The 25,812-nt window shown below is 38.6% G+C and overlaps 2 protein-coding genes across 2 annotated transcripts in view; one reads left to right on the top strand and one right to left on the bottom strand.

Moving 5' to 3' along the window:
- Positions 1-846: 846 nt before the first annotated feature.
- pknox2 (pbx/knotted 1 homeobox 2) overlaps positions 847-25,812 on the top strand; it is a 152,852-nt gene continuing 127,886 nt past the window's right edge. Inside the window, exons 1-2 of the mRNA XM_042008855.1 lie at positions 847-991; positions 2,269-2,323. The gene's annotated coding sequence lies outside the window, so the exon portion shown is untranslated. The remainder of the gene's footprint in view (positions 992-2,268; positions 2,324-25,812) is intronic.
- Positions 6,800-12,504, bottom strand: tmem218 (transmembrane protein 218). The gene is made up of 3 exons (XM_042007673.1): positions 12,045-12,504; positions 11,142-11,244; positions 6,800-7,208 (listed from the first exon to the last, which is right to left on the bottom strand). The coding sequence occupies exons 1-3, from the start codon at positions 12,152-12,154 to the stop codon at positions 7,074-7,076; spliced, it is 348 nt and encodes a 115-aa protein (XP_041863607.1). The 5' UTR covers positions 12,155-12,504; the 3' UTR covers positions 6,800-7,073.

Here is a 25,812-nt window from a genome sequence, read left to right as displayed (position 1 = left end):
TCATGCAGGTTTTAGTTGTTGCCCTACTTCAACACCAGATTCAAATCAAATGGCTCTAACAGTTTGTCAAGTTCTGCACAAAGACCTAATTTTAGTTAGATGTGTTGAAGCAGGGAAACGACTAAAACCTGCAGGATTGTGACCCTTAAGGACTGGAGCTGGACACCCCTGGTCTATGGAGTCGCAGCAGGCTTTCCAGTCTTTCCTCTGGCATTCCTCTACCAGTTTCTGGTACTGGAATTGCTTGCATTCATTGGCATCTTCCATGCGGTCCTCCAAGGCAACTGCTGGCTCCATTAAGAGGACCTGCTTTGAAGAGGCAGACATTAACACCAGGTCTGGTCTCAAGGAGTTCAATGTTATATTCTCTGGGAACTTGGGCTGCTTCCCCCAGTTGAGCTGCAGCTCCCAGTCTGTTGTGGCTGAGAGCAGGCTGCCTGATGGTGTTGGCTACACGTTCTGTTTTGTTTTAGGTCATCAGTTGCTCTATAAAGAAACAATCCACGTGGTTGTTTTTGATATGACTTTTTAGGTATAACTGGGGAAGTAACTTAAATGTGAATGTGGCACTGATGCATAATGATGAATTGATTTTAATTCACACTGAATTCTTGAGTTTATAAATGAATTTAGTCAACATATCTCAAGTATCTCTGTCAGAATGATTTTTACGATTGTGTTCATCTGAACTAAAGGTACCGTATATTTTGTAGGACAGGGGTGCCCAAGTCCAGTTCTCGAGTCTGCTGTCCTGCAACTTTTAGATGCATCCCTTCTCCAACACACCTGAATCAAATGAATAGCTCATTACCAGGCCTCTGCAGAACTAAATGACATTTGGTTCAGATGTGTTGGAGAAGGGATGAACCTAAAAGTTGCAGGATGGTAGATCTCAAGGACTGGCACCCCTAGGAACATGGTGGTGGTTTAGCATGACAATCTGGGACAAAAGAAAAGACACCAACTGCAGATATTAGGGATTCATCTTCAGGTAACTTAAAAATATGACTTTTTATCCAATTCTCAAAAATAAAACATTAGTTACATTGACTTGGACGCTAGATAAAAGCATCCTCTCAGTATATGTACACGATGGAAAGATTTAATATGATTGTGCGTGTCAAATAGCTTTACAATGTGGACTAACTTGCAAGATTTTCAAATGTCGGCATGAACAACTTTTTTTGAGTCTTTCAGCCATCAAGACACTTTAATCTTTAACTTTCAGAGTTTCCAACACAAAAGTTTGACCAAGATTTATACATAGGAGCTGAAAATAAAATATAGAGATGGTCATAATACATCAATATCCACGTTACTTGGGGCTGACTAAGCTAGTGCTACATGAGCCAGTTTAAACAGGAGGCTAGCAAGGCTGCTAGTTGATTTTAAATAAGCTAAAGCATGAAAATGTGGAGAAATGTAGCCTAAAAGCAGTCAGAGAGGAGATATTTCAGACTTTTTTTGTAGAGAAAGGACACAGATCAGGCCAAGACTCACCCTGAGTCTTAGCAAGACCGATAGCTTCTAATGCAGAGCTAGCCACACTGGTTATTGTCAGGCACAAGAATCCAGTCCATAACCACCAGGTGGTAAGCCAAGACTACGAGGTGGAGAAGCCATTTAACTCTCTACCACCACATAAAGCCCTCCAAACCGAATCCCAAAACAACTAATTTATCTTTCTATGGACGTCTTTGAACTTTTTGAAAATATTTGCACTCTGTGATCAAGATCATTAATATAAAGATGTTTTATTTCTCATGTCTGTCTAATGTCTGTCACTGTTATCACACAGTGTATGCAAGTGTGTGTGTGTTAGAGAATTAAGGTATTTTCTTTTCTCTTTCTTTGTAAATGGCCCCCTGAAAAAGTCTTGCTGACCCTCTGGCCACCTCATGTATGAAAGTCTAGCTCTGCCACTGGTTGAAACTTATTACATCACCTAACCCACACGTAGTTCAAGCATGTGCAAAAAGAACAAACCACAAAAACAATCAGAAATAAAATATACATGGTTATTTTTTTCTTGTTCATCAGATTGTGAAAATATTTAAGCCATCCATCTTGATCAGATTAAAAATTAATTATGACTGATGCTGATTGGATGAACTGAGGTGTTTGCATGAAGAATTTTTATTCCAAGTGCTCCATGTAAATACAGCTATTAAGAACAGTAACTATTTACACTGATCTAGAGGCTCATAACTGAGCTTTTTTGAGTTAATATCCTAATATAACTTTTTTCCTTTCTAACTCCTCCATTAGCTTCCCTTCATGTAGCAGAGACGCGAGGATGCTGTACCAGTGCTGAATAAGGCAGGTAACAAAGTGTGTGTGAACGTGTGTGTGTTTCAGGGATAATTGTATTTGCCACACAAGATTTAATTAAAATCTTTGGAAGAAAAATAAGGCTGACCACAGTGAAGAAAGATTCCCTACCCCTGGGATATTATTGCTTCTGAGTAGTATTATTCTGGTTTTTCAACCCTCACCCTTCATCTTCCCTAAACCCCCCTCCCCCACGAGCCCTGTGTCCTGTGTAACAGCTGACCATGCTCCGTGAACCACCAAGGGCACCCATGTTATGCTATTGTGACCACAGTCTTTGATCAATGTATTGCCTTTCTAAGCCTGGCCAACATTCAGTCATGTCCTGCACACTGTCAAATAGACCCCCCTATAGGGCCAAGCTTCGGCCCCTCAATGGGACATCATGTCCAAGCAGCAGAGGGCTATTGGGGGGCAGCGTGACCCCTCACCTGGGTCTTCAACATTCTCCAAAGAGATGGAGCTTTTCTGTAATTCTTTCCTGAAAGAGAGGCAAAAGGCCAAGGCCGCACTGAGATCTCAGTTTGCACATTTATCCCCCCTGGTGTGTGTTGTAATGATAGCATCCACTAACTATGTACAAAAGGACTGAAGAAGAAGAAGAAGAAAAAACTTTTGTTGCTAAGGCAACAAGGCTTTGGTTCATTTTCACGTTTTATCCCCACTCTTTAGCAGCTTAGTGAAATACTAAGGCAGCAAACTCTGGTATCTGCAAGTTTTCCAAACACCCACTCGATGCCAAATAAACTCTTATCTCATTCACGAACATAAAAGGACTTAAAATTATCTTGCTCATTTCAGTTTTATCTCAAGGAGCACTCCTCAGGATTTATTTACCAAACTCTGTGAAAGGATGGCAAACATTGCCGTTTGCTTGATTTAACACGAACAGAATCGCATTCTTGTGGGATAAGTGCATGAAATCTTTGTATTTTTTTGTTTTTGGAATCTGGGTGGGGTGGTGAGAGTGCCCAATATCCCAAAACAGAGCCAAGATGGCCGAGGATGTGAACGGCAAGCCAGAAGTTCTGCTTGAGTGCATCTGAATGCGAGGTCTGCCCCAAGAAGAGCGCAACCCGTCCCCTCCACAGTCCCAAAACCAAGCATCCTGAGCTTTCTGCTCACACCTCTTTGCCCTTGCATTGGTCTCTTTCACCGCCATGCCCGCCCCCCCTGTCTCTTTATATGTCCAGCTGGCTGTGCCACAAAGACTGTGTCTCCCAGCTCCAAATGATCCTCAAACCCCCACATGCTTTGTTCTGCTCATTTTCCCACTCCCTTCAGGCAGAGTTTAGCTGCGAAAATGAAAATGAGGAAAGGTTGGAGGAAAAGATTAAAAAACTGGGCTAGAAAGTGTAAGAACAGGGATATAAATCAAGTAAAATGACGTTGACAGTGTGGACACAGTGAGGAAATAGTGGAAGGTTTTGTTGTTGAGTCAAGAAACGAGGGAAAAGAGTTTGAAATTTAAGGACGTGTTTTCCAGCTCTTCCCACCTCTTCATGCAGAAGCAAAGATCATGTTTTTGCAGCACTCATGGTCATTTAGAAGTAACAAGTCCTTCCAGGTTGAATGGTTTTAGACCCCGAATCCCACCCTGCAGAAATCCCTGCAAGTTCCCAAGCTTGTGTGAAATCATGCAGTGGATTGTAGTGCAGAATAAGGACCACAGTATGGAGATGTGAGCCGGAACTAATAGGATTGGTTTTGATTCATTAGTTTCTTTTTCATCATCCTGGTTGGAATTCCACTCCACGTCTCCTCTTGCTTCACACTTTTAAAATAAATGTGGGAGGGACAGGAAAAGTGGGGGACTGTTTATAATTGAGGCTCTATACTGCAAAAGCTCATTACTCTCTGGAATCATCTGCTTATGAAGGCCCCATGGAATCGGCATCAGAAGCATGTGAATGTAGCGCCGTGCTGGTCAAAGAACTGACAACAGCGAACAGGATGCGATTCAATGGCTGGCAAATTTGAAACCAGTCTGCAAAACACTACAATACCTGCGTCGTCTTTAGTCAATTGTTGGGTGATAATAGCATCTGTTCCATGAGGAAAATGGAAATTTGACTTAGATTAATATTTACTTTTTCAAATATCATCCTCCCAACGTTCACTTAATGGATAATTCAAGTTTTTTCATTATGAATTATGATGATGTTCTCTCATCTGATGCTATCAGGTTTACCTTTTATATTTAAATAAATTTAACTTGCATTATTTTTCCCCTCCTGCTATTGAATGTGTTAGGAAAATATAGCGTATAATCACTATGTAATGGAAATTTTAGAAAATGAGAACAAACGATGACGCAAAGATGTCAGATTTGGTGGATGAGAACATATAAATATATTTTTAAAAAGCTTAAAGATGGGAAGGAATAAGATGAGGTAAAGCGATGATATGAATACGGGTTTGTAATGTGCAGATGTAAACATCCATCCATCCATTTTCTACTACTTATCTGAGGGTGGGACGCAGGCCCAACCTCAGGAGGAAAGCCTGGAATTTCCTTTCTCCAACCACTTCCAGCTCGTCCAGGAGATCCAGAAGTGTTCCCAGGCCAGCTAAGATATGTCTCACCAGAATGTCCTGGGTCTTTCTGGGGGTTTCCTCTTGGTGGGACTCAGGATATGTAATGCATGTAAAGATTCATATTCAGTTTGGTCTTGCTTTCCATTTATTGTGATCAACCCAACCAGAACTACTGAAGCTAAGAGCAGCCATGCCTGCAGTCGTTTATCTTTGATGCTGCAAGATCATGAAGCTCATTTTCATATAAGTTTATGTATTCTGTTATTTTAACTTATTCTGAGACAAGCTGTTTTTTTCGTGAGATCAGGAGATAATTGTGAGCAGGAGTGATTATTGTTAGTACCGAATTTAATTGTTCAGCTGGTAAGAATTCATAACAAGTTGAAGCTCACAAGTGGTATTCTCATTGTTTTTTTTTTTTTTGTTTTTTTTTTTTTTTTTTAATTAAACTGTAATCCTGAAAGAAATATCTCTCTAAATGTAGCCACTTTTGGTTGATTTTTTATCTTGATACACACTTTCCTCCCCATTTCATGTGTCAAGCTTTAACTTTAAAAAGTCCATAACGCCAACAGTGTATCATCACCATGTCTTACAAGTTAGCAGAATATTGCAAGGGATTTTTTCTGAGCATTACACACTCATTTAGTCATTTTGCTCATTACACAGAAGCACGATCCTTACAGGTGTATACCTTGTTGTAAAGGTAAGTAATCGGGCTTATCAAAAATATATTATGCATCACCAACTGGTATTACTAAAGGAAAAAAATAACCAACCACACACAAATTTCCTTATTTTGTGCTACATTTATGTGCCAACAAAGTTATAAAAAGGCAGCCAGACTAGCAGATTTAGAATATATAATACTAAATTAGTATGTAAATTATATTCATCAGACCATACCAAAGGCCCTCAAAAAGACTTTTTAAGGAATAATTTAAAGGTATTGAGATGTTTCTCCCTCAGGCCCCCACCTGAGATGAGGAACTTCACCTTTAATCAAGGGGACTCCATTGGTTTTAGAATTTTTCCATTGACACAGATTTACTGTTCTTTGCTCTATTTTCTTCACAGTATGACTGTATTGTGTTGAGTTACTATGTGAACAGGTCATTGTTGTACCAGCTTAACTGACTCAGAAACACAAGCCTGTAGTACTGAAAATGTTTTCACTTGACAATGTCATGTCAGCTGTTTAGACGGCATTTCGTATTCCCTCTATCTCTGATACTGTTGTGAGTTTTTAAACTCAAACTGCAAGCTCAGCCTTTAAAATCATAGCTCATAAAAGCATTTCTACCCATCATAATCAAATGCTGTCTGTCTTATTTTTTTAGGAACTGGCTTGTATGACTTATGATGGATTACAATGAACTGGCTCAATTTGATTTGTCTGTAAAGTCCCCTGATCTGACATTATTGTGAATTGGAGCTTTACAACTAATGCTGAATTGAACTGAAATTGAATTGCTATATTGAAAAAAAAGCCAAAAAAGGCATTAGATTTATTAAGGGTTTAGAGTTCGCCACAATACCAGCTTCTTAATTAGCTTGTTAATTATTCCCAGTAAAGTCCATCAACTCTTCTTTTTCAGTTTTCAATCTTTCGCCTTCCCTTTTGTTTGCCTTTTAGCCAAAAAGAAAGAAAGAAAAAATCTAACCAGAAAACAATTGCAGTAGGTAGGTAGAGGTAAGTGGGTACCATTCCTTAATAGATGGTTCTTGCATCCCAGCTGTCAAAACTAATCACTAGGGTTTTGTAATCAAAGCTGGTAGTGGTGACCTACCAGCTTTGTATTTTAATGAGTATGTTTCTGTTAGACTCCAGAGTTAAATGTGCCTCAGGTTGTGCCAGTAACAAACAAATCAGAGACATGAGTTGCATTGTATTCATTCATAAAAAAAGGTAAAGTCAATGCTCTTCTGTTGCTTGACAGAGTTTATTTCCACTTTACATACATCAAGTAGAACTATTGTGTATTTATGGATTTAATAATATGAAACACAAAGAAACAACTACAGCAGTGTTGCTTCCTTAACAACCTGCACGGTAGTCCATGCAGACCTTTCTGGCCCTTTGTTTAGATGCCTTCTTTGGTCCGTTTCCCCACATTTAAAGAGTTTCTTGCTGCACACCAGCCTTGCTTGTTTTCTAGTTCCATCAGGGTTGCGATCCCGGTGCCATCTTCGATGCTGGCAGCTTAGTGTGTTCTTAAGGCCTTGGCATACACCGGCTCCAGGAAATGAAAGGGGAGCATGATGAAGAATGTCACCACGAACACTACGCTCACCACAGCCAGAAGCACGTAGCGGCCGATGAACAAAGTGTCTACTATCTGCAGGGCAAAGAAACAGTGAATGCAGCAGTAGTCATAACAACACACTAAAGTATTTATGTGTGTCTGCTTGGGAAACGGTTGATAAGTTCAGTATTTCCTGCTTTAACCACTAGATGTCATGAGAGGGCTTTAAAACAGATGCTGATGCTGCAGACAAGAGGCTCCATACTAGTCTACATAATGCACAATTACCAAAGAACCAGATCCACCAACTGTTTTCCTAAAAGTTGATCTTACTGAAAAATTTAGGTTATTTATCATTTTGTTGTACTGGTAAAGCTGAATTGTGTAGAGTAATATAGAGTTAGCTGGTGTGACTTGATGCAGGAGATGAGGACAGATGTGAGGGGAACAGTTGAAAAGGAAAGATTGTAGAGCAGGGCTATACAATTCGGTCATATGAGGACCACAGTGCAGCAGGTCTCCCTGCTCCAACATACCTGACTCAAATTAAATGGATCCAAGTTCAAATGGAGTGGGTGGAAGCAAAAGCTTATATAATCCCACCCCAGTAAATGACAAGCTCATGTTTTACTGCTATCAAGTAGTGAATAACAAGAAGAGTTAATAGTTTCATTTTTTAAGAAAGACTTAAAATCTAACACTAACATGCTTTATATGGGTTCTCAGACTTAAGAAATTGGAGAAAAAACAAGCCTATACACATTGAAAATGATCCTGAAAAGAGAAATGTATGTTAAGTAGCTGGCTTAAAATGTGCAGCATAATTTGATCAAAACCCCTGATGGAGACGCTGTTTGCTATCACAACTATTCTGGATTTTCCTTTTATTTGGGATCCTGTTGTTCCTTATCTGGACAGATGATCAGTGTGGACATAAACCACACAGTGCTACAGAACACCAGAGTACTGGAAGTCCATTAAAAGATGAAAAGCCAAATATGGGGCAGTTCTAAAAACAGATCATTGTGTCATGTTGTTGTTTCCAGCATTTGAAGTATGAAGTTTTTTAAAAAAGTTTAAATATTTGTTCAACTCATCATGGGTGACTCTGGGTCCGTTGTTAATATTTCCATCATGAACCACTCGTGAAGACAAGAATACAAACTGAGAAAATACCCTTAAGCCTGTATGATGGAAGAGCAGCAGTCGAACTGCTGTCTACAGAGAGATTTCACAGGGACTGTTGTGGAATGAGAGTAGAGGTGTGTGTGTGTACCAGTCTGTGTCTAGGAGAGGTGGGGATGATGTAAGCCATCTCTTATAGATGCATTTAACACATCTCACTTTTTAATTTGCCAATTACGCAGCAAGCAGGAGCCCAAAGTGTGTGGGCCATGTTTTATTAATGTGCCACTGGGTGGGAGCAGATGGGGGATGGGGTGTTGTATAAACCACCCCCACCTCCCAGTCCAAGGCTGGCTTAATTGGTACTGTGATATTTTACTTTTGTTTAACAGCAAGAGATTAAATGTGTCTCATACACATTTTTTTCCCCCTTTGCTTGCAGCTAAATTTCAGGTTTTGTTGCACATCTGCTAAAAGTAAATCTGGATTAAAACATGAAAAAAACACAAATCTAAACCTTTTTGTTAAGTTCCACTCTATTCTATTCTATTTACAATCATGCAAATTTGAATTTTTGGGGTTTAACTGAGAAATGGTATGCCCATTGAGAACTTGAGAGCCCGACACAAAGCCATACTTTTGAAAACAGTGGCATCCTTTCCTAAAGCAGGTATGGCTTCACTTTACACGTCTTGGAGGAAAAACTGGGAAAACCGCATTTTCCTCTTTCCATCCCTCCATTGCTGGTCTGGTATCTGCCGTTGCACAATAGCAGTAAAACATGAGCTGGCCAGGATGGGGCTCTGCTCTGCTATTTCTATGGGGTGGCAGCTTGCTTGGCAGATCCGGATGGCTTATTGGCACGACCCAGAGGCAACATGGGGGAGTGTTTGTTCTGTGTTGCTGTTGGACTAAGATAAAGCAGAACAGGCCATTGCAACAAGCACATGCACAGAAGTGCACACAGTGGCACTATTTACAGGCATATAGCGCTGTGAATTAAGGCTGAGAATAGAGCAGAATTGAGGTTTTATTTAGAGGAGTTTATGAGCACAAACCGGACACTTGACCATCCTCAATCTGTGCAAATAGAGAAAATACTGATGTATTCTTATGTAACTGCATCATTTAATCATTCATATTTTGATGACTAAATAAGTACATGTTCTTTTAATTCTAAGGTCTTTTACTTAAGCTAAAACGCAGAATCAGTGCATCAAAAACTAAGTACACCTTACTATTTCAATTTAGGGTCAGTAGCAGCCAGGTGCTGCTAATCAAATGCACTTGATAATCAACAGTCATCTCTATAAAAACAAAGGTTTTAGGTAGCTTGCTGGTCTGGAGGATTGAGGTGTGTATTAACATAATGCCAAGGAGGAAAGACATCAGCAATGATCTTAGAAGCAATAAGTGCTTCTCTAGCTTGCAAAAGGTTATATGGTGTCTTTTACTCTACAGTGTGAGTGATCTTTCACAAGCGTAAAACATTCGAGACAGTTACCACTTCTCATTAGTGGACTTTCTGCCAAGTTCAGCTCATGATCAGGCTGTGATATGTCCAGAGAAACCATAAAAACCCAAAAGCTATATCTCTTACTCTCTACTCTTACTCTGAACTTATTAAAGTTCATGGCGGCACAATTAGGTACAAAGGCTGAACAAGTCTGGCTTGTTTGGAAGGGTTGCAGTAGAAAGGCTATTCTCTCGAAGAGCCTTTCTCTCTGGAACGATGTCTTTTGAAGTGAAGAAACCAAGTTGGAGATGTCTGATCATAATGCTGTGATTTGATATGCAGCATATTGGTACAAACCCCTCATTCCAACTGTCAAGCACGGTGGTGGAGGGTTGATAATTTGGGCTTTTCTTGCAGCCACAGGACCTGGACAGCATAGTCAATGAATGGACTATTAATTCCTCTATTTGCCAAAGTATTCTTGGTATAAATGTGTGGCCATCTGTCTGAGAGTTGACACTGACTCATGCGGACATTGACCCCAAACACAGCAGCTGATCTACAACAGAATGACTGAAAAAGAAAAGAATCAAGGAGTTGACATGATCCAGTCAAAGTTCAGACCTCAACCTGACTGAAATGCTGTGGTGGGACCTTCAGAGAGCTGTGCTTAAATGAAGGCCGCAAACCTCAATGAACTGAAGCATTGTTATATAAAGGAGTGGGCCAAAATTCCTCCACAATGATGATGTGAGTTACTGCTGTTAAAACTAGAACTATGAAATCATGGGTGTAGCTGTTTTTTTCACATGTTACATCTGTATTTTTTATTTTTGTTCAGTATTGACATTGTAATATGTCATGATGTGTATTTAAGGTTATTTTTTACCTAATTTTAAGACCTAGTAAGGAACAGATTTTTTTTTTTCATGGTATGCAAGACCTTAAAACTGATAGGTTGCACTTTCTTTTTCACTTGACTGTACAAATCTGTCATAGGCATACATGTACACTGGTCACTTATCATAGTAGAAAGGAAGAGCTGGTAATTTATTTGTTTACAGTCATTATTGTGCATGAGATGACCATGACATGACCAGCTGTTTAGTTTAGGACTCTTGAGCCTCATTTTTCTCTCCAGACCTGAAACATTTGGTGGTAATGAATCCCAAATGGCATTACATCAAGACTGAAAACATTCCAGGCCCGCATTCATTTTAAAATAAGCCAGAATAACAGCCAATAACAATAGCACATGTCTCTGTATCTTTAATGCTGTAAATGGTCCGATTTGGAACATTTTCCATTATGGATTTGGCAGTAGTACACAGCAAAGCAACTGCCTCTTAATATAATATAATTAGCTAGATGATATATGAAAACGTGTCTATTCATGGACAGAATGATGTAAACATATATATGTGTGTGTAAGTGTGTGAGCTCACCTCGATTTCTTTGAAAGGGGAAGGTGTCTCAGGGCTGCGAGGGAATAACACCAATGTCAAAGTGATGGCGAGAGCCAGGAGGAAAACCGGAATGGTTCCTAACCTGTGAGACACAAACACTTCAAAGGTTAGGACAAGAACACTCATGATTGATTATTGGTCTGTTAAAAAATTGAGTAAATACACAAATCTCTAAAAGTTATGACATAATGAACTATCACTTTAAAAACACAAGAAAGGCTGTCATTATTTAATGTTTTGCCACACAAGTTAATCATAAAAAGGTGCAACCGACACAAACACACACACCAGGTCTTCTTGTATGATGTGATAATAATCAAGAGCAAGGACTGTAACATGCAGGGTCCAAGGAACTAATTTCTGCACAGAAATTAATTGATTTAATTGTTTCACAGTATCTGTGAGTTGGGTAAGTAAATTATGTTGATTTATAAAGTGCTTTTTCACAGATAAAGGTAAAAAAAAAGTGTTGCTTTTCCATGAAAGACACTTGTGCTAAGAATTCAGAGAAGAATAAAACCCATTACAATTTATTTTCATTAATCAACCAACTATAACCCAAGTTATGTTTATGACTGCAAAATTCTCACAAAGGTGTTAAATCAGTTTTCTTGCTTTTCTTTTGTGCTCCTCCAGTTTCCTTTCCATAAAAGACAATGTTAGGGTCAAATTACCTTTTTCTCAATCCATGGTAGCCTCATTGCCTAATATGACCCAAATCCCTTACTAATGGCAGAAATAAAGTTGTTCGTTCGCTAATTATGTTTGGTATTGACATTCAAACTGGGATTTACTCTCGGATTTGAGCTTTGCTTGGGTAAAATGCTAACATGTTTGTGTATAGCTTACGTGGAAGTGTTTGAAAATGGTTATTTAACTCACTTTGCAGATCCGGATGCTCTCAGAAGCATCGATATAAACACGAGAGCCACAATCCAAACAAGGGCGATAACGAAAACGCCAGTACCGACTTGCAGGACCGTATCAGCCATTTTTGTCAGGCAGTTCTAACATAGCTCACCCGATAGTCTGAAAAGTCAGCAAGGGATGTGAGCGTAATATTTTTCTGCGAGTGATGTTTCTGGCATTATTGATACTAATTTAATTAGGTTTTCTAGCGTTAGCAAAAGTAGCTAGCGGTGCTAACCCAGTCGTTGTGGGTAAATTTGGTGCTGTTGCTAGACTGTAAGATAGCGTGGCTATGCTAAGACCGACAATAGCATATAAAAGAGGATGCTAAGTAGCCTTATATTCTATAAAATGGGAAAGAATTAGAAAGATCCCATTGGGAAAAGATTCGGCTGGAAAAGTAAAGGTACGCTCTCCCCATAGCGTCATTCGCTTCCTGGTAACCACAAACTGAAGTGTGATTGGATAGATTAGCTAGCATATCAGCCAATGAAATAACTTGTTACTTATGAGCGGAACGTCTGAGAAACTGGGAAGATTGAAGCACAGGCGCTCAGAGAGCAGAACAAGGAAAGTGTTGCGATGCACAGGTATATTAGAAAATACAACGGGAGAGCTGACTGTGTCCTGGAAACCACAACTGAGCAAAACGGAAAGATTGTCGACCAATACAGCAGGACAGATTGAAACCCGAAGGCGTGATTTAAAAAGAAAAGAAGAAAAAAAAAAAAATCAGGAAAAAAAACAGGAAAGTCTTGTACAGTCTTGTACAATTCAATCAAGTATTCCAAAAGATCTGTTCATTTAGTGTATATATTTATTTATTTTATTATCATTAATTTGGTTTTAGCAGATATTGGTACACTGTTTATTTAAAAAATTTGGAGCTCTTGTAGTATTATTGGACCTGTCCTTTTGAATAATGTAATTAATGTGCACTGTGGTATCTGTGTAAGTGTTCATTTTGCTTTTGGGCAACACTCTTAACATCCACACATCAGTTTATAATGACTCACATCAATAAGAACCGAGTTTTTAAAGTGAATGAAAACGGAAAACACTAAGAACCAATGAACATCCAGAGTAAAAAGATAAAACCAAAGCCAGGTTTTGCACAGCTACCTGACCTAACTACAAGTAATTGTTTTTTTTCTTCCTTTATTATAAAAACCATAAACATGTCAGAGAGCATCTCTTAGAATTTCTTTTGAAACCATGACTTGTAAGATGCACTCAGATCTCTTTATGGGCACATAGAAAGTAAAAGCTAAACTTAACTGGAACCACAAGGAGTTAAATTGTGATTCAGAGGTTTTATACTGCTTTCTCCCACTGAAACTGGTTTAAATCTCACCACCACCACAAAGAAGGAATTTCTTATTAAAACCTAAATCTTGTAATCTCAAATTACTTGCAATATGCAACAGTATTTAAATTATAAATGTCTAAGTAAAATATGAATTAAAAAAGTTTCAATCAGTATAGGAAGAAAACGAAATCAGAAGTACTTTATTTAGCCTAGAGGGAAATTGTACATAGTATATATTGCTTTTCTAATTTTTGCATTAGGTTGAACCAAATCTTCAGAAAGCCTGGAGAAGTGTTGTTCAAGACTTAAAAAAATAATAGAAAAAAAAATCTGGCTTCTTGGAAGAAAAATATAAAATATATTGAGTTGTTGACAACTTATGCACAGAACTGTAATTGTGATTTGTTTCTATAGGGCAGTGGTGTCAAACTCTGGTTCTTTGTGTCCTCTATTTTCCAGGTTGTTTCCCTGCTCCAAAACACTCGAAAATCGAATTAATTCTACAGCTTCTTCTCAACTTCTTTGCAATGACCCGTTAATGTCAGTCAGGTGTGTTGGAGCAGAAGAAAAAACTCTTGAGGACCAGAGTTTGATACTTGTGCTACTGGTGGACCGCCTTAGAGTTGGCTGCTATCTCTAATTTGGCCACTAGATGTCCATAATTTGTGAACCCCAATATTTTAAAGTTAACACTTCAGTTACCTCTTATAAAAAGCCCTCCCAGGTCATGTTTACATAGGGGGGTGGGGGACATGGAATATTGTAACTACAACTTTAATGTTTGTATTTCTACCACTAGAAAGGAAAAGAAAACTGAAATATACTGAGTACCTGTAGTTAATAATTGTAAATGTTTAATTTAAATATTGAATTTTTTAAATAAATATATTTTTATTTTTTTATGAATTTGTTTTTAACTAACAATAACAAAAACAAACATGACACACATGCTGCGTTTTCACACTTCTTTTCTTTTAGAGCTTTTCCCTTGATTGTTGTATTTCCCATGGACACTGGAAGGCATCAGCAGCCCGGTGTTGGGGGGGTGAAAAAAAAAAAAAAAAAAAAAAAAAATACGGGAAGGCATGAAGATGGAGGTGGGAGGGGCCTGGTGTGACTGACGTCACCGGCTGTGTGGAGGAGTATAGGCTGTGCTGTCAGCCCAGTGTCAGTCTGATGAAGATTGGCATGCAGGTAAGCTGTCATTCATTTTCAATGTCAGTGCATGGGAGCAGAGCTTTACCACTTCAGCGTCCTTTTTTTCCCCTTTCCCCCCCTTCATTACAAAAGGCAGGACATTATTCATCCAGTCAGACAGCCAGCCAGGCCACAGAGAGGGGGGGAGAGAGGGAGGGAAAGAGAGGGAGGGAGGGAGAGAGAGTGAGAAAGAGAGATGGAGAAGGGAGGGGGAAGTAAAAAGAGGGGGAGAAAAATAGAGAGAGGGAAAGAGAAGGAGATGCATTTTGTGCGGGACTGAAAGAGCAGTGTATTTTCTTTTTTCCTGCGCTCGACTCCGTGTTTGGATTTTTGTTAAACCAAAAATTTATGGCGGTAATGTTTGTGTTGCAGACATGAAGGATGCATTCGCTGTGTTTTGCGCGCGAGGTGATTACTGTAAAAGGTTGGAAATGAAGGAATAAAAAAACAGTGAAGGATCGGACAGAATGAGCTCATATCTGCGGGAAGTGCCGCTTTGTTTTGACGCCTTTGCTGGCAGCTATTTTACGTGTAAATTAGCGATAAATCAGTGTTGGCGCAAAACAACCTGCGTTGCATTTTGTTTTTTACTGATAGTGAGATGTAGTTTATTCTGAAGTTAAACGTTGAATGTCAGTAAAAGGGCTTTTTTTTGTTTCCTCGGGAAGTTGGTGATGGTTTAAAACGCCTTAGAAATTCAACTTCTCTTAAAATGAACACCCGTTTTATCTAAATTAACTAATTTCTGTTAGAATTTTTAGTCCACTTAGTTTGTGTGTGTAGCAGTTTTATGTGGCCAAATAAACAGTCTGCATACACTACAAAATTCCACCAGCCAGTTGAGAATTTAGCTTTCTTGCATTGACTGATCATTTAAGAATTGGTGACTTTTTTTTGATTCCTGTGATTTATATGTGTAACTTCTAGCAGGCATGCTTTGGATTTATTTCCTATTTAATCCCAAAGCTTATTAATGGTGTGTTTATTCCCAAAAAGAAAGAAAGAAACAAAAGAAAAGTATTCATTTGTCTGTATTAAAATGTCACACAGGGAGTCTGATACTATCAGATCTTGGTGAATTCCTGATTGTTTGTGCATCTCAGCGAGTTCTTATGTTTGCTCTGCCCTACGAACCCTCCCTTGACTGAACACTGGCCTTCTTTGTGTGCTGCTCACCACTTTCCACTACTTTACTGCACATTTTGCTCGTGTAAGTGTTGTGCGTGCTTTTGATGGACACAAAATGCAGTCAGCATGTGAGTTATCAGCCTGCGTCTCGTCTGATTTGATTTGCAGGTTGTTTACAGTGTTTTGGTACTTCTGCCAGTCACTTACAGTCACCTCATCAGCTCAGTCCTCGTCAGCTTTAAACATCCACCCTCAAATATTTGCACACAAACATGCAGATTTCACACTGATTTGTGAACTTTAAACAGTAAAATGCTGGAAATAAAACTTTTATTTTCATCAACGTTTTGCCTTTTTTGACAGAGCGAGGAGCACATTAGCTGAATATGTCTGAGCTATTTGTTTACTAATCATCTGCTTCCCTGAGAAATTACAATGGCTATTTGGACCACTTTAGCTCCCTGCATCAGAAACACTCGGCAGGTGCAGAGTGCCTGAGTGTAAAATCCCAAGAGGAACTAAACTACCACCCCCTGTGTCAGTAAACGCTTTGAAAGACATTGGTGTGGCTTTGAGTCACTTTTGAAAGCCTACTGCTACTTTCTTTTACACTATTCAAATGATTGTGTACCTTTTTGTCAGTGGGTGATTCAGCCGGGAATGAGTTTCAGCTCAAAATGCATCATCACCCTCATGAGATGTTTGTTCTTTGTTGCGACGCACCCCACGCGGCTCTACATATTGTCAGAACGGGATAATGCCAATTTAGTTTATTCACCAAACCCTGCTGAGATCTTAATTGATGATTTGTGTCATTGGACAAGCAGCCCAGGGGCATATTTGAGCGCTGCAAAACACTCCAGCGCCATTTGCATATTCCCATTTCTCCTATATGAGTAAATTACATGATGAGGTGTGATGCTGTGCATTCCTGCAGCTTTTGGGGGGATAATCACTAATAAAGTGATTCAGTTACACTAAATGAAGGAAGTAAACAGAGCGAGGAGAGCATATGTTGCAAACCAATTTCAGCATTTCTATACAGCCACAAAGCAGTTAAGGAAATCAAACCATGTGCAAAGAACATGTCATTTCCTTCACCTTTGCCTCCAGTTGCACCCTGCGTGGATGATTTTTTTTATTTTTTTTATGGTGGTTGCAGATTATAACACAAAGGATTCCCCTCTTTTTCAGCAGGATTCAGTTTTTGTAGCAGTCTGATTGTAAAATGTCTAATTTTTCTTTATTTTTTGTGCATGCCTAACTGGTTTGAATCCAGCTGGAGAAACAGAAAGCATGTTCAGAATTATTCATAAGGCTTTAGTCTGCTGGTTATCCTCAGAGGAGTGCATCTAGGTCCTGTTCCGGCCCGTAAGCAATGTGATGTCGGCTAGTTTTCCTATGTTCAATAGTGCAGCAATCCTTAAGACAGTTGTGTTGCGTTGCATGTTTTGGCCCTGTCTGGGCCCTCGCAGGTCATGCCCAGTAAGCCCGTTTGATCCCTCTTGCTCTCGAGAGGAGGCAGAGGCCTGTTTATACCGTCAGACAGCACAGCTTAAGGACAGCCCTCGCACGCTTTTACCCCTGCTCATTCTGCAGCCAGCGCTGTGCTGGCATGGCTCTAAGTAAGCCACCGGGGAGCGGGGTCGGAGAGAGATGGATTGGCTTGATTTATGCTTCGAGACGAACAGCAGGCAAATTCAATGATTTTTCCACATACTGTCAACATCACAGGGCTTTGTTTCTGCAAAGATGTATGAAGGTACAGATGTATGAAAACATGCTGCGAGGAGCTGTGGATGAGTTTGAAAAGCAAAATCAGGCATTGATGTTAAATATTCCTGAAATATGTCTTGTAACTCCTCACTGTACATGCTACTATCAATGAATTGATTTTAGATCAGGATCATTCGCTAAGCCGGGTTTTATTGTTGCAGCTGAAGCTTTGGATCCTGTCATAATGACACATTAACAGTTTGTGCAGGATATTTCTGCAGCCCTGTTTCTTAAAAATGATGTGATGTAAAATAAAAACTGTTTTCTATCAGTTTGGCTGATAATATTAACTGTTAATGTACTTTTTCCGCCCTTCAAAGTAGCTAATCTTGAGGTAAACTTAGCCATTGTGAAGGTTATACTTTGATTATTAAAACTATGATCTTGCTGTGATTTTAAACAGGTCTTTTTGCAGTGTGTCCAATTAGCAGCTCAACCATTAAAACAGGTGATACCTTATCTCTGTCTCAGAGATCTCTTCACTTTCTCGCAGCTTTGCAGTTTCTTGTATTGATCAGTATTCTCTCTGTTGTTGTTTGCAGTTGGAATAAAATTCTGCTGCACATATTTTAACATGAAAAAAAAAAAATGGTCAAATGATGCTTGTTTGTTACAGGATTGATTTTTTATAGTTTTTTTTTTGCTTGATTTTAAGGCTCTAGATGGTTTGGCTTCAGCTTATATAGGGAAGCTTTTACTCCAGCTAAGATGCTGAAGTCAGCGTTCAAGATTCAGTAACATAAACAAAGACGGATGGTTGTTTAACACTGATGATTTCTAATACGAAGTACAGGGCTCTAAAATAACGCCTGCTAACCCTCCATAATTTGAACCACACTAAGGTTTTCTTACATAAGGTTATTTGTCCTGGAAGGGCTATCATTACGTTTCCCATGAACACTATTCCATGAGATAGCATGCATCCATTGGTTGTGTAAGTAGCGTTGTTTGTGCGCCACTGCCGGATCAAAGTGCAGCTAAATGTGGAGCAAAATTTAAATAGTAAGTGACGTGTAGAAGGAGAAACAAAATCGTAGTGATTGTTGGATGGTGTGAATGAGGTGAGTTACAAGATAAGAAGTAAGGGAGAAAAAGGAAGTGAGACAAATAAAGGAGGATTTTACAAACAAAATAGCTTCTGTGTTGTGAGTTCTGGTGTTTGACAAAGAAAAGGCATAATGTACGGCCAGGGCTGCCACATCTACACAAAAGTAAATAAAAGAAAGCAAACCATTTAATTGTTGGGACAAATAATTTTAAAGTGGAGACTGTGAAAGAACACATAACAACCCAAAGTAATTTGGACAGTCTGGAGACATGTATTTATTTATTATTTATGTAGATCCATCTTTGACTTCTGTTCAAATATCTAAAAGTGTCGGACAGTCGAAATTCCTCGTTATTTAGGTAATGTCAGAAAGAGCTATGAAGCTAATGTTTAGATCATTTTGAATTGTTTCAAATGAGAAATGTTGCTGCTTTGATATTTTAATGAAAAAGAAAATAAAAAAGCAATTTACTCTTTTAATGCCCGACTGAAGAAAAAATAGAGGAAATTATTATTATTTTTTTTTTATCTGAAGTCTTTATTTAGCCCTTTTAACAGAATGTAAAAAAAAAAAATAATAAAAATAAAAATAAAATAAAATAATAACCACAAAAAAAAAGCATATTTATCGTTTATTACAGTGGGATGTCACAATTATTGTAGTGCACAAGGTTTTCACCAGGGGGCAGAAGATACGTACTAGATTGTTTACAACAAGTTTTTTTTTAAACAAAGGTTTTACCATAAAGTGATGCAGAAGGTCTCAGAAACTGTATGTATCAAATATGATACGACATCAAAGGGCCAGAAGAAACGCGTGGGATTAAATGTGATTAAATGCATCCTGTTGTATACTTTGGCTTATTTTCCTGAATGTTTGGTAACTTTGGGAATTTACCCGACAAATTGACTGCTGATAAGAAAAGCTCATCCAGAGTCCTGGATTTAACGTAATTATTCATCTGAACACCAGACAGTCCGAAGAAACTTTCAAGATGATATCAGAAATCTTAGTTTGATTTCATAATTGTTTGTTGTTTTGTTTTATTCTTTTTAAAATGTTTTTTATGATATTTATTTTTGTAGAAATTTAATTGCCATCACATTCATTGTTTTATGATTCATCGATCTACATCAATACATTAATACAATGATGAACAAGCCAATAAAATCAACAAAATTAAAAATAATGATCAAACATCGATACAGTAATCAATTATAAGAACCACTTAAAAAAAAAAAAGACGTCTTTCAATTAGCTTTGTTCTAACAGCCAAACTTTCTTTTCTTAATGAGAAAAAAATGCTGATACTCACAAGTGTGATGTGTGACTGTACTACTGTGGTCATTATAACTACGTTCTTAAAATATTTGGTTTGAGACTCTGAATACCAGTAAAATTTACTCTATATCCTGCTTTAACGTCCACAAATAGAAACTTATTATTTCACTGTTCTTTAATGTGAACATTTAAGAGCTCATCCAGAATGTGGCTCAGTCTGTTTTTGTTAAAAGAAGAGATTATTTTTTCATTTAAATGTCTGATTGGGCTCAGTAATAAAAATGTAACTTAGATATTTTTGATTTGAATAGAAATGATTGTTAAATCGCTGGATCCTGAATCTAAAAAAAATCGTACCTTTGCAGAATTTGTGATATTGACCAACATCAGCTGAATCAGTTTATTGTATCATAATCAAACTTGTGTTTTCCTCCAATATGTTGCTTTAAATTAGCCTTAAAATAAAACTAACAATGGCATCAATCTTTTTTTTAAGAAAAGTGTTGATTGATTTTCCCTAAATCATGGCGGTGTATCAGTTTATTTTGATTCCCTCATTCTAGTATTGTGTCCTTCTTTCACAAGCATACGGCTTCCTAAAGTACTCCAGCTGCCATCTTCTGCGATCTCATATGCAGAGAAAAAGTATTTCAACAGGAGAATAACTGTGGAAACTACTGAGTGTTACAGAAATGCAATCTGCAGCAAAAAGGGATTTTTTTATGTGTTGTATCACTGCACAAAAAGTTATTGTTACATCTTGTTATCCTGGTAAAGCTTTGACTGGAGTTTTTCATCGAAACATGCTCAGCTGAAAAAGAATATTTCCATGTTGGGAAAAGAAATCCATGTCAGTCCTCAGAATGTGATTTATTGATTGAAGGCGTTCTGCACATTTCAATCCACTGCCCTGCATACGGTCCTCAAAGAAACTTTTCAAGATGCTCATATCCACACAATAATAGGAAATGTGCTCTTGAACAGTGAACATCGCAGCATGGAAGGAGTCATATAAAGGCTTTAGTCATTAGGTAATGATTTTAGCATCAGCACTCTGATTGTGTGCCTATTTTTCAGACAGAGGAAATGAAAACCCAGCAGGGACACATTCCCCAAACCGAGAAAAAGTCAAGCAGCAGAACGGAAAAAAAGTCCAATACCGGTTGGGTTTTCACCAGCAGGATGCACACACAGACGCAGCGTTTACGGGCTGTGAAATGTGTCAGAAGTCCATCAGAGCTAACCTGGCTCCATCCTCGAATTTCATCAGGGAGCTGTTGTCAATATTTTAGCAATGAAAACAATTAAATCGTTTTATTTTTAGACATCAGAGGTTATTATTCAAGGATCAAAGACACAATCAAATTAGCAACAGCTTATCATACATTCTGCATTTGAAGACCTTTAACATGACTGTGAACCTCTTTGTGCCTTCGGTTCTTATCTCTGGTGGAATGTAGATAATCCTAATAAATGAGCAGAGCTTCACACAGAGAAATATGAAGCCTGCCAGTAAATCCTGAATTCATTATGAATGGGAGTGCTGGTAACAGCTGAGCTGGTTGAGGTTCAAAATATTTGGTTTGATTTTGAATTCAGCTGCAGATTATTGAAGAGAAAATCCCACCAACAACCTGGTGGTTGTGTATTTGTGCTTTCTTTAAAACATGAATAACTAGTGGGCCAAAATTGCTGCTGTTAAGAACTTTCCATGGAGTAAAACCCACAAAAATGATTGTACTGTCGTCAGGGTTGTTTCGCTTCATCACCAACTCTGCAACACACTGTACATTTTTCATAAACTTAAGTCCCCAGCAGCAGCTAGCTCACGCAAAACGCAAATAAATTCTGTGCGTTGGCATCTTCAGTACAACTTTTAAGCTTTTTATATTGTCTTTAGTTTTTATACTTTTAGTAATAACAATAAATGAAATTACATTTTTCTACTCATTTAAGTTTTATGAAACACTCTGATTCAACTCGGATTACTTTACAGAGCAAACCTAGAAGGATAAAACCATTAAATAAAAGCAATGTAGAAGATTAAATGTTAACATTAATAAAATAATTTTGCGAATTATACTAAATTCTTATGTACATAAATATATTAAAAACCTTCTGGACTCCATGTCTGTATTATGAATTGTGCAAAATTATCACGTGATCAAAACATTGTCAAACAACCCTCAAATTTCTACATTTTCAAGGCATCAGAAAAATGTTAAATGCCTAATTTTCATGGTGTGACTACACAGTTAAATGTTTCCCATTTAAATAAATTCTCAAGGGGTGTTTTTTTTTAGTGGAGGCTAGCCCTCGAGGGTCACTGCCCTGCAGGTTTTTGATCAGGAGTGTCCAAAGTCAGACCTCGAGGGTTGCTGTCCTGCATGTTTTGGAGATTTCCTTCTACAGAACACCTGAATTAAATTAAGGATTCAACATGTTTGGGCAGAACTTGACAACAAATGTTGAGAAGAGACATTTATTTTGTATTGGTGTGTTAGAGTAAGGAAATGTCTAAAAACCTGGAGGACTGCGGCCCTCTAGGACCAGAGCTGGACATTTAGATATTTCGCCGCGTCAGCACACCTGATGACTGGAGTTAAGTAGCCCTGGTGTAGGCTGGTACAGCATACTCTTATGCTTGCACAATATGCACCCTCTAGTAGTCATAAGAACAACCCATGTGAATTGTAAAAATGGCCTCCATAAAGGTAAGATTCACTGTAAAAAGAGTGTATTGCAATCTGAAATGTGATTGTTTTCTAATCCTAATCAAATGACATTATTGGCTAAACCCAATTAATACCTGAACATAAGTTTTAAGTAAAGAACCCTTTTGCCATATTTTGATCTTGAACTTATGTGAAGATGAAGATCAGTCATGCCAGGCTTATCCCACCAAGTTTAATCCCCATCCGACTCCATTTTTGTCCACCAGCCTCTCACTTTACAGTCAAGCAAAACTGATCAGCACTGGACAAGAAAAATAAGCGGTTGCTATAGATGATCACCAGTTCACATTATGCCAGCGGAATGCTTCCTAATGCACAACAGTAAGAAATGTAAAACATTTCCATTGCAATGTTTTGTTTTGCACATGTACACTAATGTTCCTATTACGCATTAGTTTGTCAGACTTGGCTGCTGTGCTGCAGGTACTGTTTTTTAGCACTGCTGTACTGTTGCCAGCAGGAAAGCTGCTGTTTCTCCTCTATGAGTCATAGAAACCTTTATTACAAAGTTGAAGACAGGTAAAGTTTTATAGCTGGGTACACAAGCTATTTCTATAAGCCCACTTGTGCTACTTTTTGAAGTGCTGCTGCAGCTCCAGCCACCTCCTGAAGTTATTTTTCCCTCTTTAGCGCTGCAGCATGAACTCACAGCAACATGTGTAAAAGGTGCAGTGGTGATGAAGTGGAGATGGACTTTTAAAATCACCTCACTATGCTTATTATTGGCAGAGCAGCCTTTGGAAATCTGTTGCATTAGAAATGCAGCAGCGCTCCAGTTCTGACCTTCAAACTGGTGTTTTTGAGAAAGCGGGTCCAACTTTAACAATCCTCTCCACAGTTATTATTCAAGCGTGTTGCTCTTTCTGCCACTTTCATCTCATCTGAATGTTTCAGTCTATTGCACTCCAGGATGCCATTGATCTGAAGGACAATATTCTCATTCAGTCTGTAGCTGTTTCTCTCTCTCTAGCATTGGACTGAAACAAAAGTGTCTCTCTTCCGATCTATCTGTATACCTTGCTGTTAATGTTCAAGTGGTCTTGGAGGAGGACTGGTGAAACACTTGTTAGGTGAAATAGCAGCTTATCAGCAGACTTGAGTTAAAAAAAAAAAAAAACGTTGGACAGTGGCAAGGGCAGAACAATTTGACATAATGCTTCTCAGCGATCACTCTTATTAGCTGGAAATGACTTCCTTTATGTAGGGCTGTACGCTGCCATAAAAGTGCCATGATTTTATAGCAACACCGGCTTCTGTGGAAGTGCATTTCTCTTTCCACAGGAAGGTTATATCTGTTACTGCGTTTCATAAGCCTGGTCACTCGAGGAGGACTACAGTTTTATTCCTGCATCATATTTCATTATTGCCTGTGGCATGCTGGATGTATCAGTGCTATGGGATTCATATCAGCGCCCACAGGATCAAAAAACCTCTTCTACTGTGTCCTATCTTACCCCAGAGGTTTTAGCAAGTAGTTTTTTAACATGAAATGGTGCTATAGCTACTTTGCAAGTCACACCATCTACTTTAATTAGTAAGCCAACGTGTATTTTACAATTCCTAAAGAAAGTTGGGACCTAAAATAAATAAAACAGAATGCAATGATTTGCAAATCTCATCAACTCATATTGTATTTCCAATAGAACATAAACCACCTATCAGATGGCGAAACAGACATTTTACTATTTCTTGAAAAATTTTAGCTTATTTTGAAATCAGTGGCAGTAACACATCTGTGAAAAGTAGTTCCAGGGTGATGTTTAGCATTGTGTAGCATCCCCTCTTCTTTTAACAACTGTAAACATCTGGGAGATGAGGACACCAGTTGCTGGAGTTTTAGGAGAGGAGTGTTGTCCCATGAATGTTGCAGGTCAGCTCAGCAGCCCGACTCTTCTGCTGTGATCCATGCTGTTGTGATGGATGCAGTACGTGGTTTAGAATTGTCTTGCTGAAACGTGTTAATCAGAGTAGATTTTTGTCCTCTGTTGTCCTCTGCTGCCTTTACGTTTCTTTTCAGCATTGGTGTTGTCTTTGTGTACATTAACAAATATTTATTTAAGGGATTTATTTAACAAGATGATTAATCTATGTCTGGTTGTAATCTGTAACACTATTTGAAATTGCAGAGGATTATTTGGCTATTCTTTCAACACCCCCTACCTGACAGGTGTTTGGTGTTGGTTAAGACTATGTTGCATCATCATGTACACACGCTGTTAATTTTCCATCTTGTCTCCAGTGTTTGGTAGCTATGGAAGCACGTTTATGAGGTTTTTAGCAGTATGCTGCTTTGTCATGAGTTTGATCTGCATGAAAGCTCTGTGGATTTTCCCGCTGAGTACGTAACGACATGATGGTTACATACGACTGTTGTAAGCCCTGCCCATGAAGAGGCAACTTAGCTTAAACTCTTGCTAGCTGAGCTCATAGCTCACCTACGGTATACCGTTTCCTTAGTCTTGTTCTGATGGTTTTTCTTGATGGGACTTTAAACTCAGGCCATCAATCTTAAATAACCTTCACTTTCAACAAAACTGATGGGAAGCATGTCTTTAGCTATGATCGTTGTGGTGAGGCCTGCTGTTTGCGCATCATGTCTAACATCAAACTTCATCTGGTAACAAAGCTAACTACTGACTGCTGATTAGTGGATGGACCTTCTGTTGGATGTTTTGGATGGTAGGCTCATGATATGCTAGCTTTACCGGGCAAAAGGATCTTTGGACAATTAGTACGGAATCTCACCACCGGCTCCACCTTGTGGTGATAATTACACATTGCTACCACGTGCTGAATTAAAACAAGAGACACTTGCATATCGAGATGAAGGTTACATAAACTATTCAACTTCTTGCAGTTAAATCAACATTACGTAAGTGAATTCCATTTCTACCCTTGAAGGCAGATTTATACTTGCGCGGCATGTCCGTTTGTGTCACTGCTGTAGGCGCCGCGTAGGTCTGCAGAGGCTCGACGTACACCTCTTCCAGACCTGACGCGCACCCCTGCTGACGGTTATGTGGAGGTACTCCCTTGTGATTGGTCAGTATGGAATCACGTGTTGCCGGATATCTGGATCTTCTTGTTGAATTTGTATGGTAACCACCATTTTTAAAAACAATAACCAGTGGATCAAGTTGATGAGAGGCTGATCAAATTAGTTCTTCATTCTCTACCACAAGCTAATAAAGACACTGAACCACACTGGATGCCATTGTTGTTTTAAAACAGAAAATTCCTACCGAACTGAAGTCAGCCATCAGAAG

The sequence above is a fragment of the Melanotaenia boesemani genome, chromosome 15, assembly GCF_017639745.1.
Source record: "Melanotaenia boesemani isolate fMelBoe1 chromosome 15, fMelBoe1.pri, whole genome shotgun sequence".
Taxonomy (NCBI): domain Eukaryota; kingdom Metazoa; phylum Chordata; class Actinopteri; order Atheriniformes; family Melanotaeniidae; genus Melanotaenia; species Melanotaenia boesemani.
This window is presented reverse-complemented; position numbering and strand designations above follow the sequence as displayed.

What these genes read in the sequence shown, in the direction of transcription:
- tmem218 (XM_042007673.1), bottom strand. Translation starts at nt 12,154, where the DNA reads ATGGCTGATACGGTCCTGCAAGTCGGTACTGGCGTTTTCGTTATCGCC. An exon ending in AGAGCATCCGGATCTGCAAA is followed by an intron (nt 11,245 to 12,044) that starts GTGAGTTAAATA and finishes TGTGTCTCACAG; the next exon opens with GTTAGGAACCATTCCGGTTT. An exon ending in CCCCTTTCAAAGAAATCGAG is followed by an intron (nt 7,209 to 11,141) that starts GTGAGCTCACAC and finishes TTTGCCCTGCAG; the next exon opens with ATAGTAGACACTTTGTTCAT.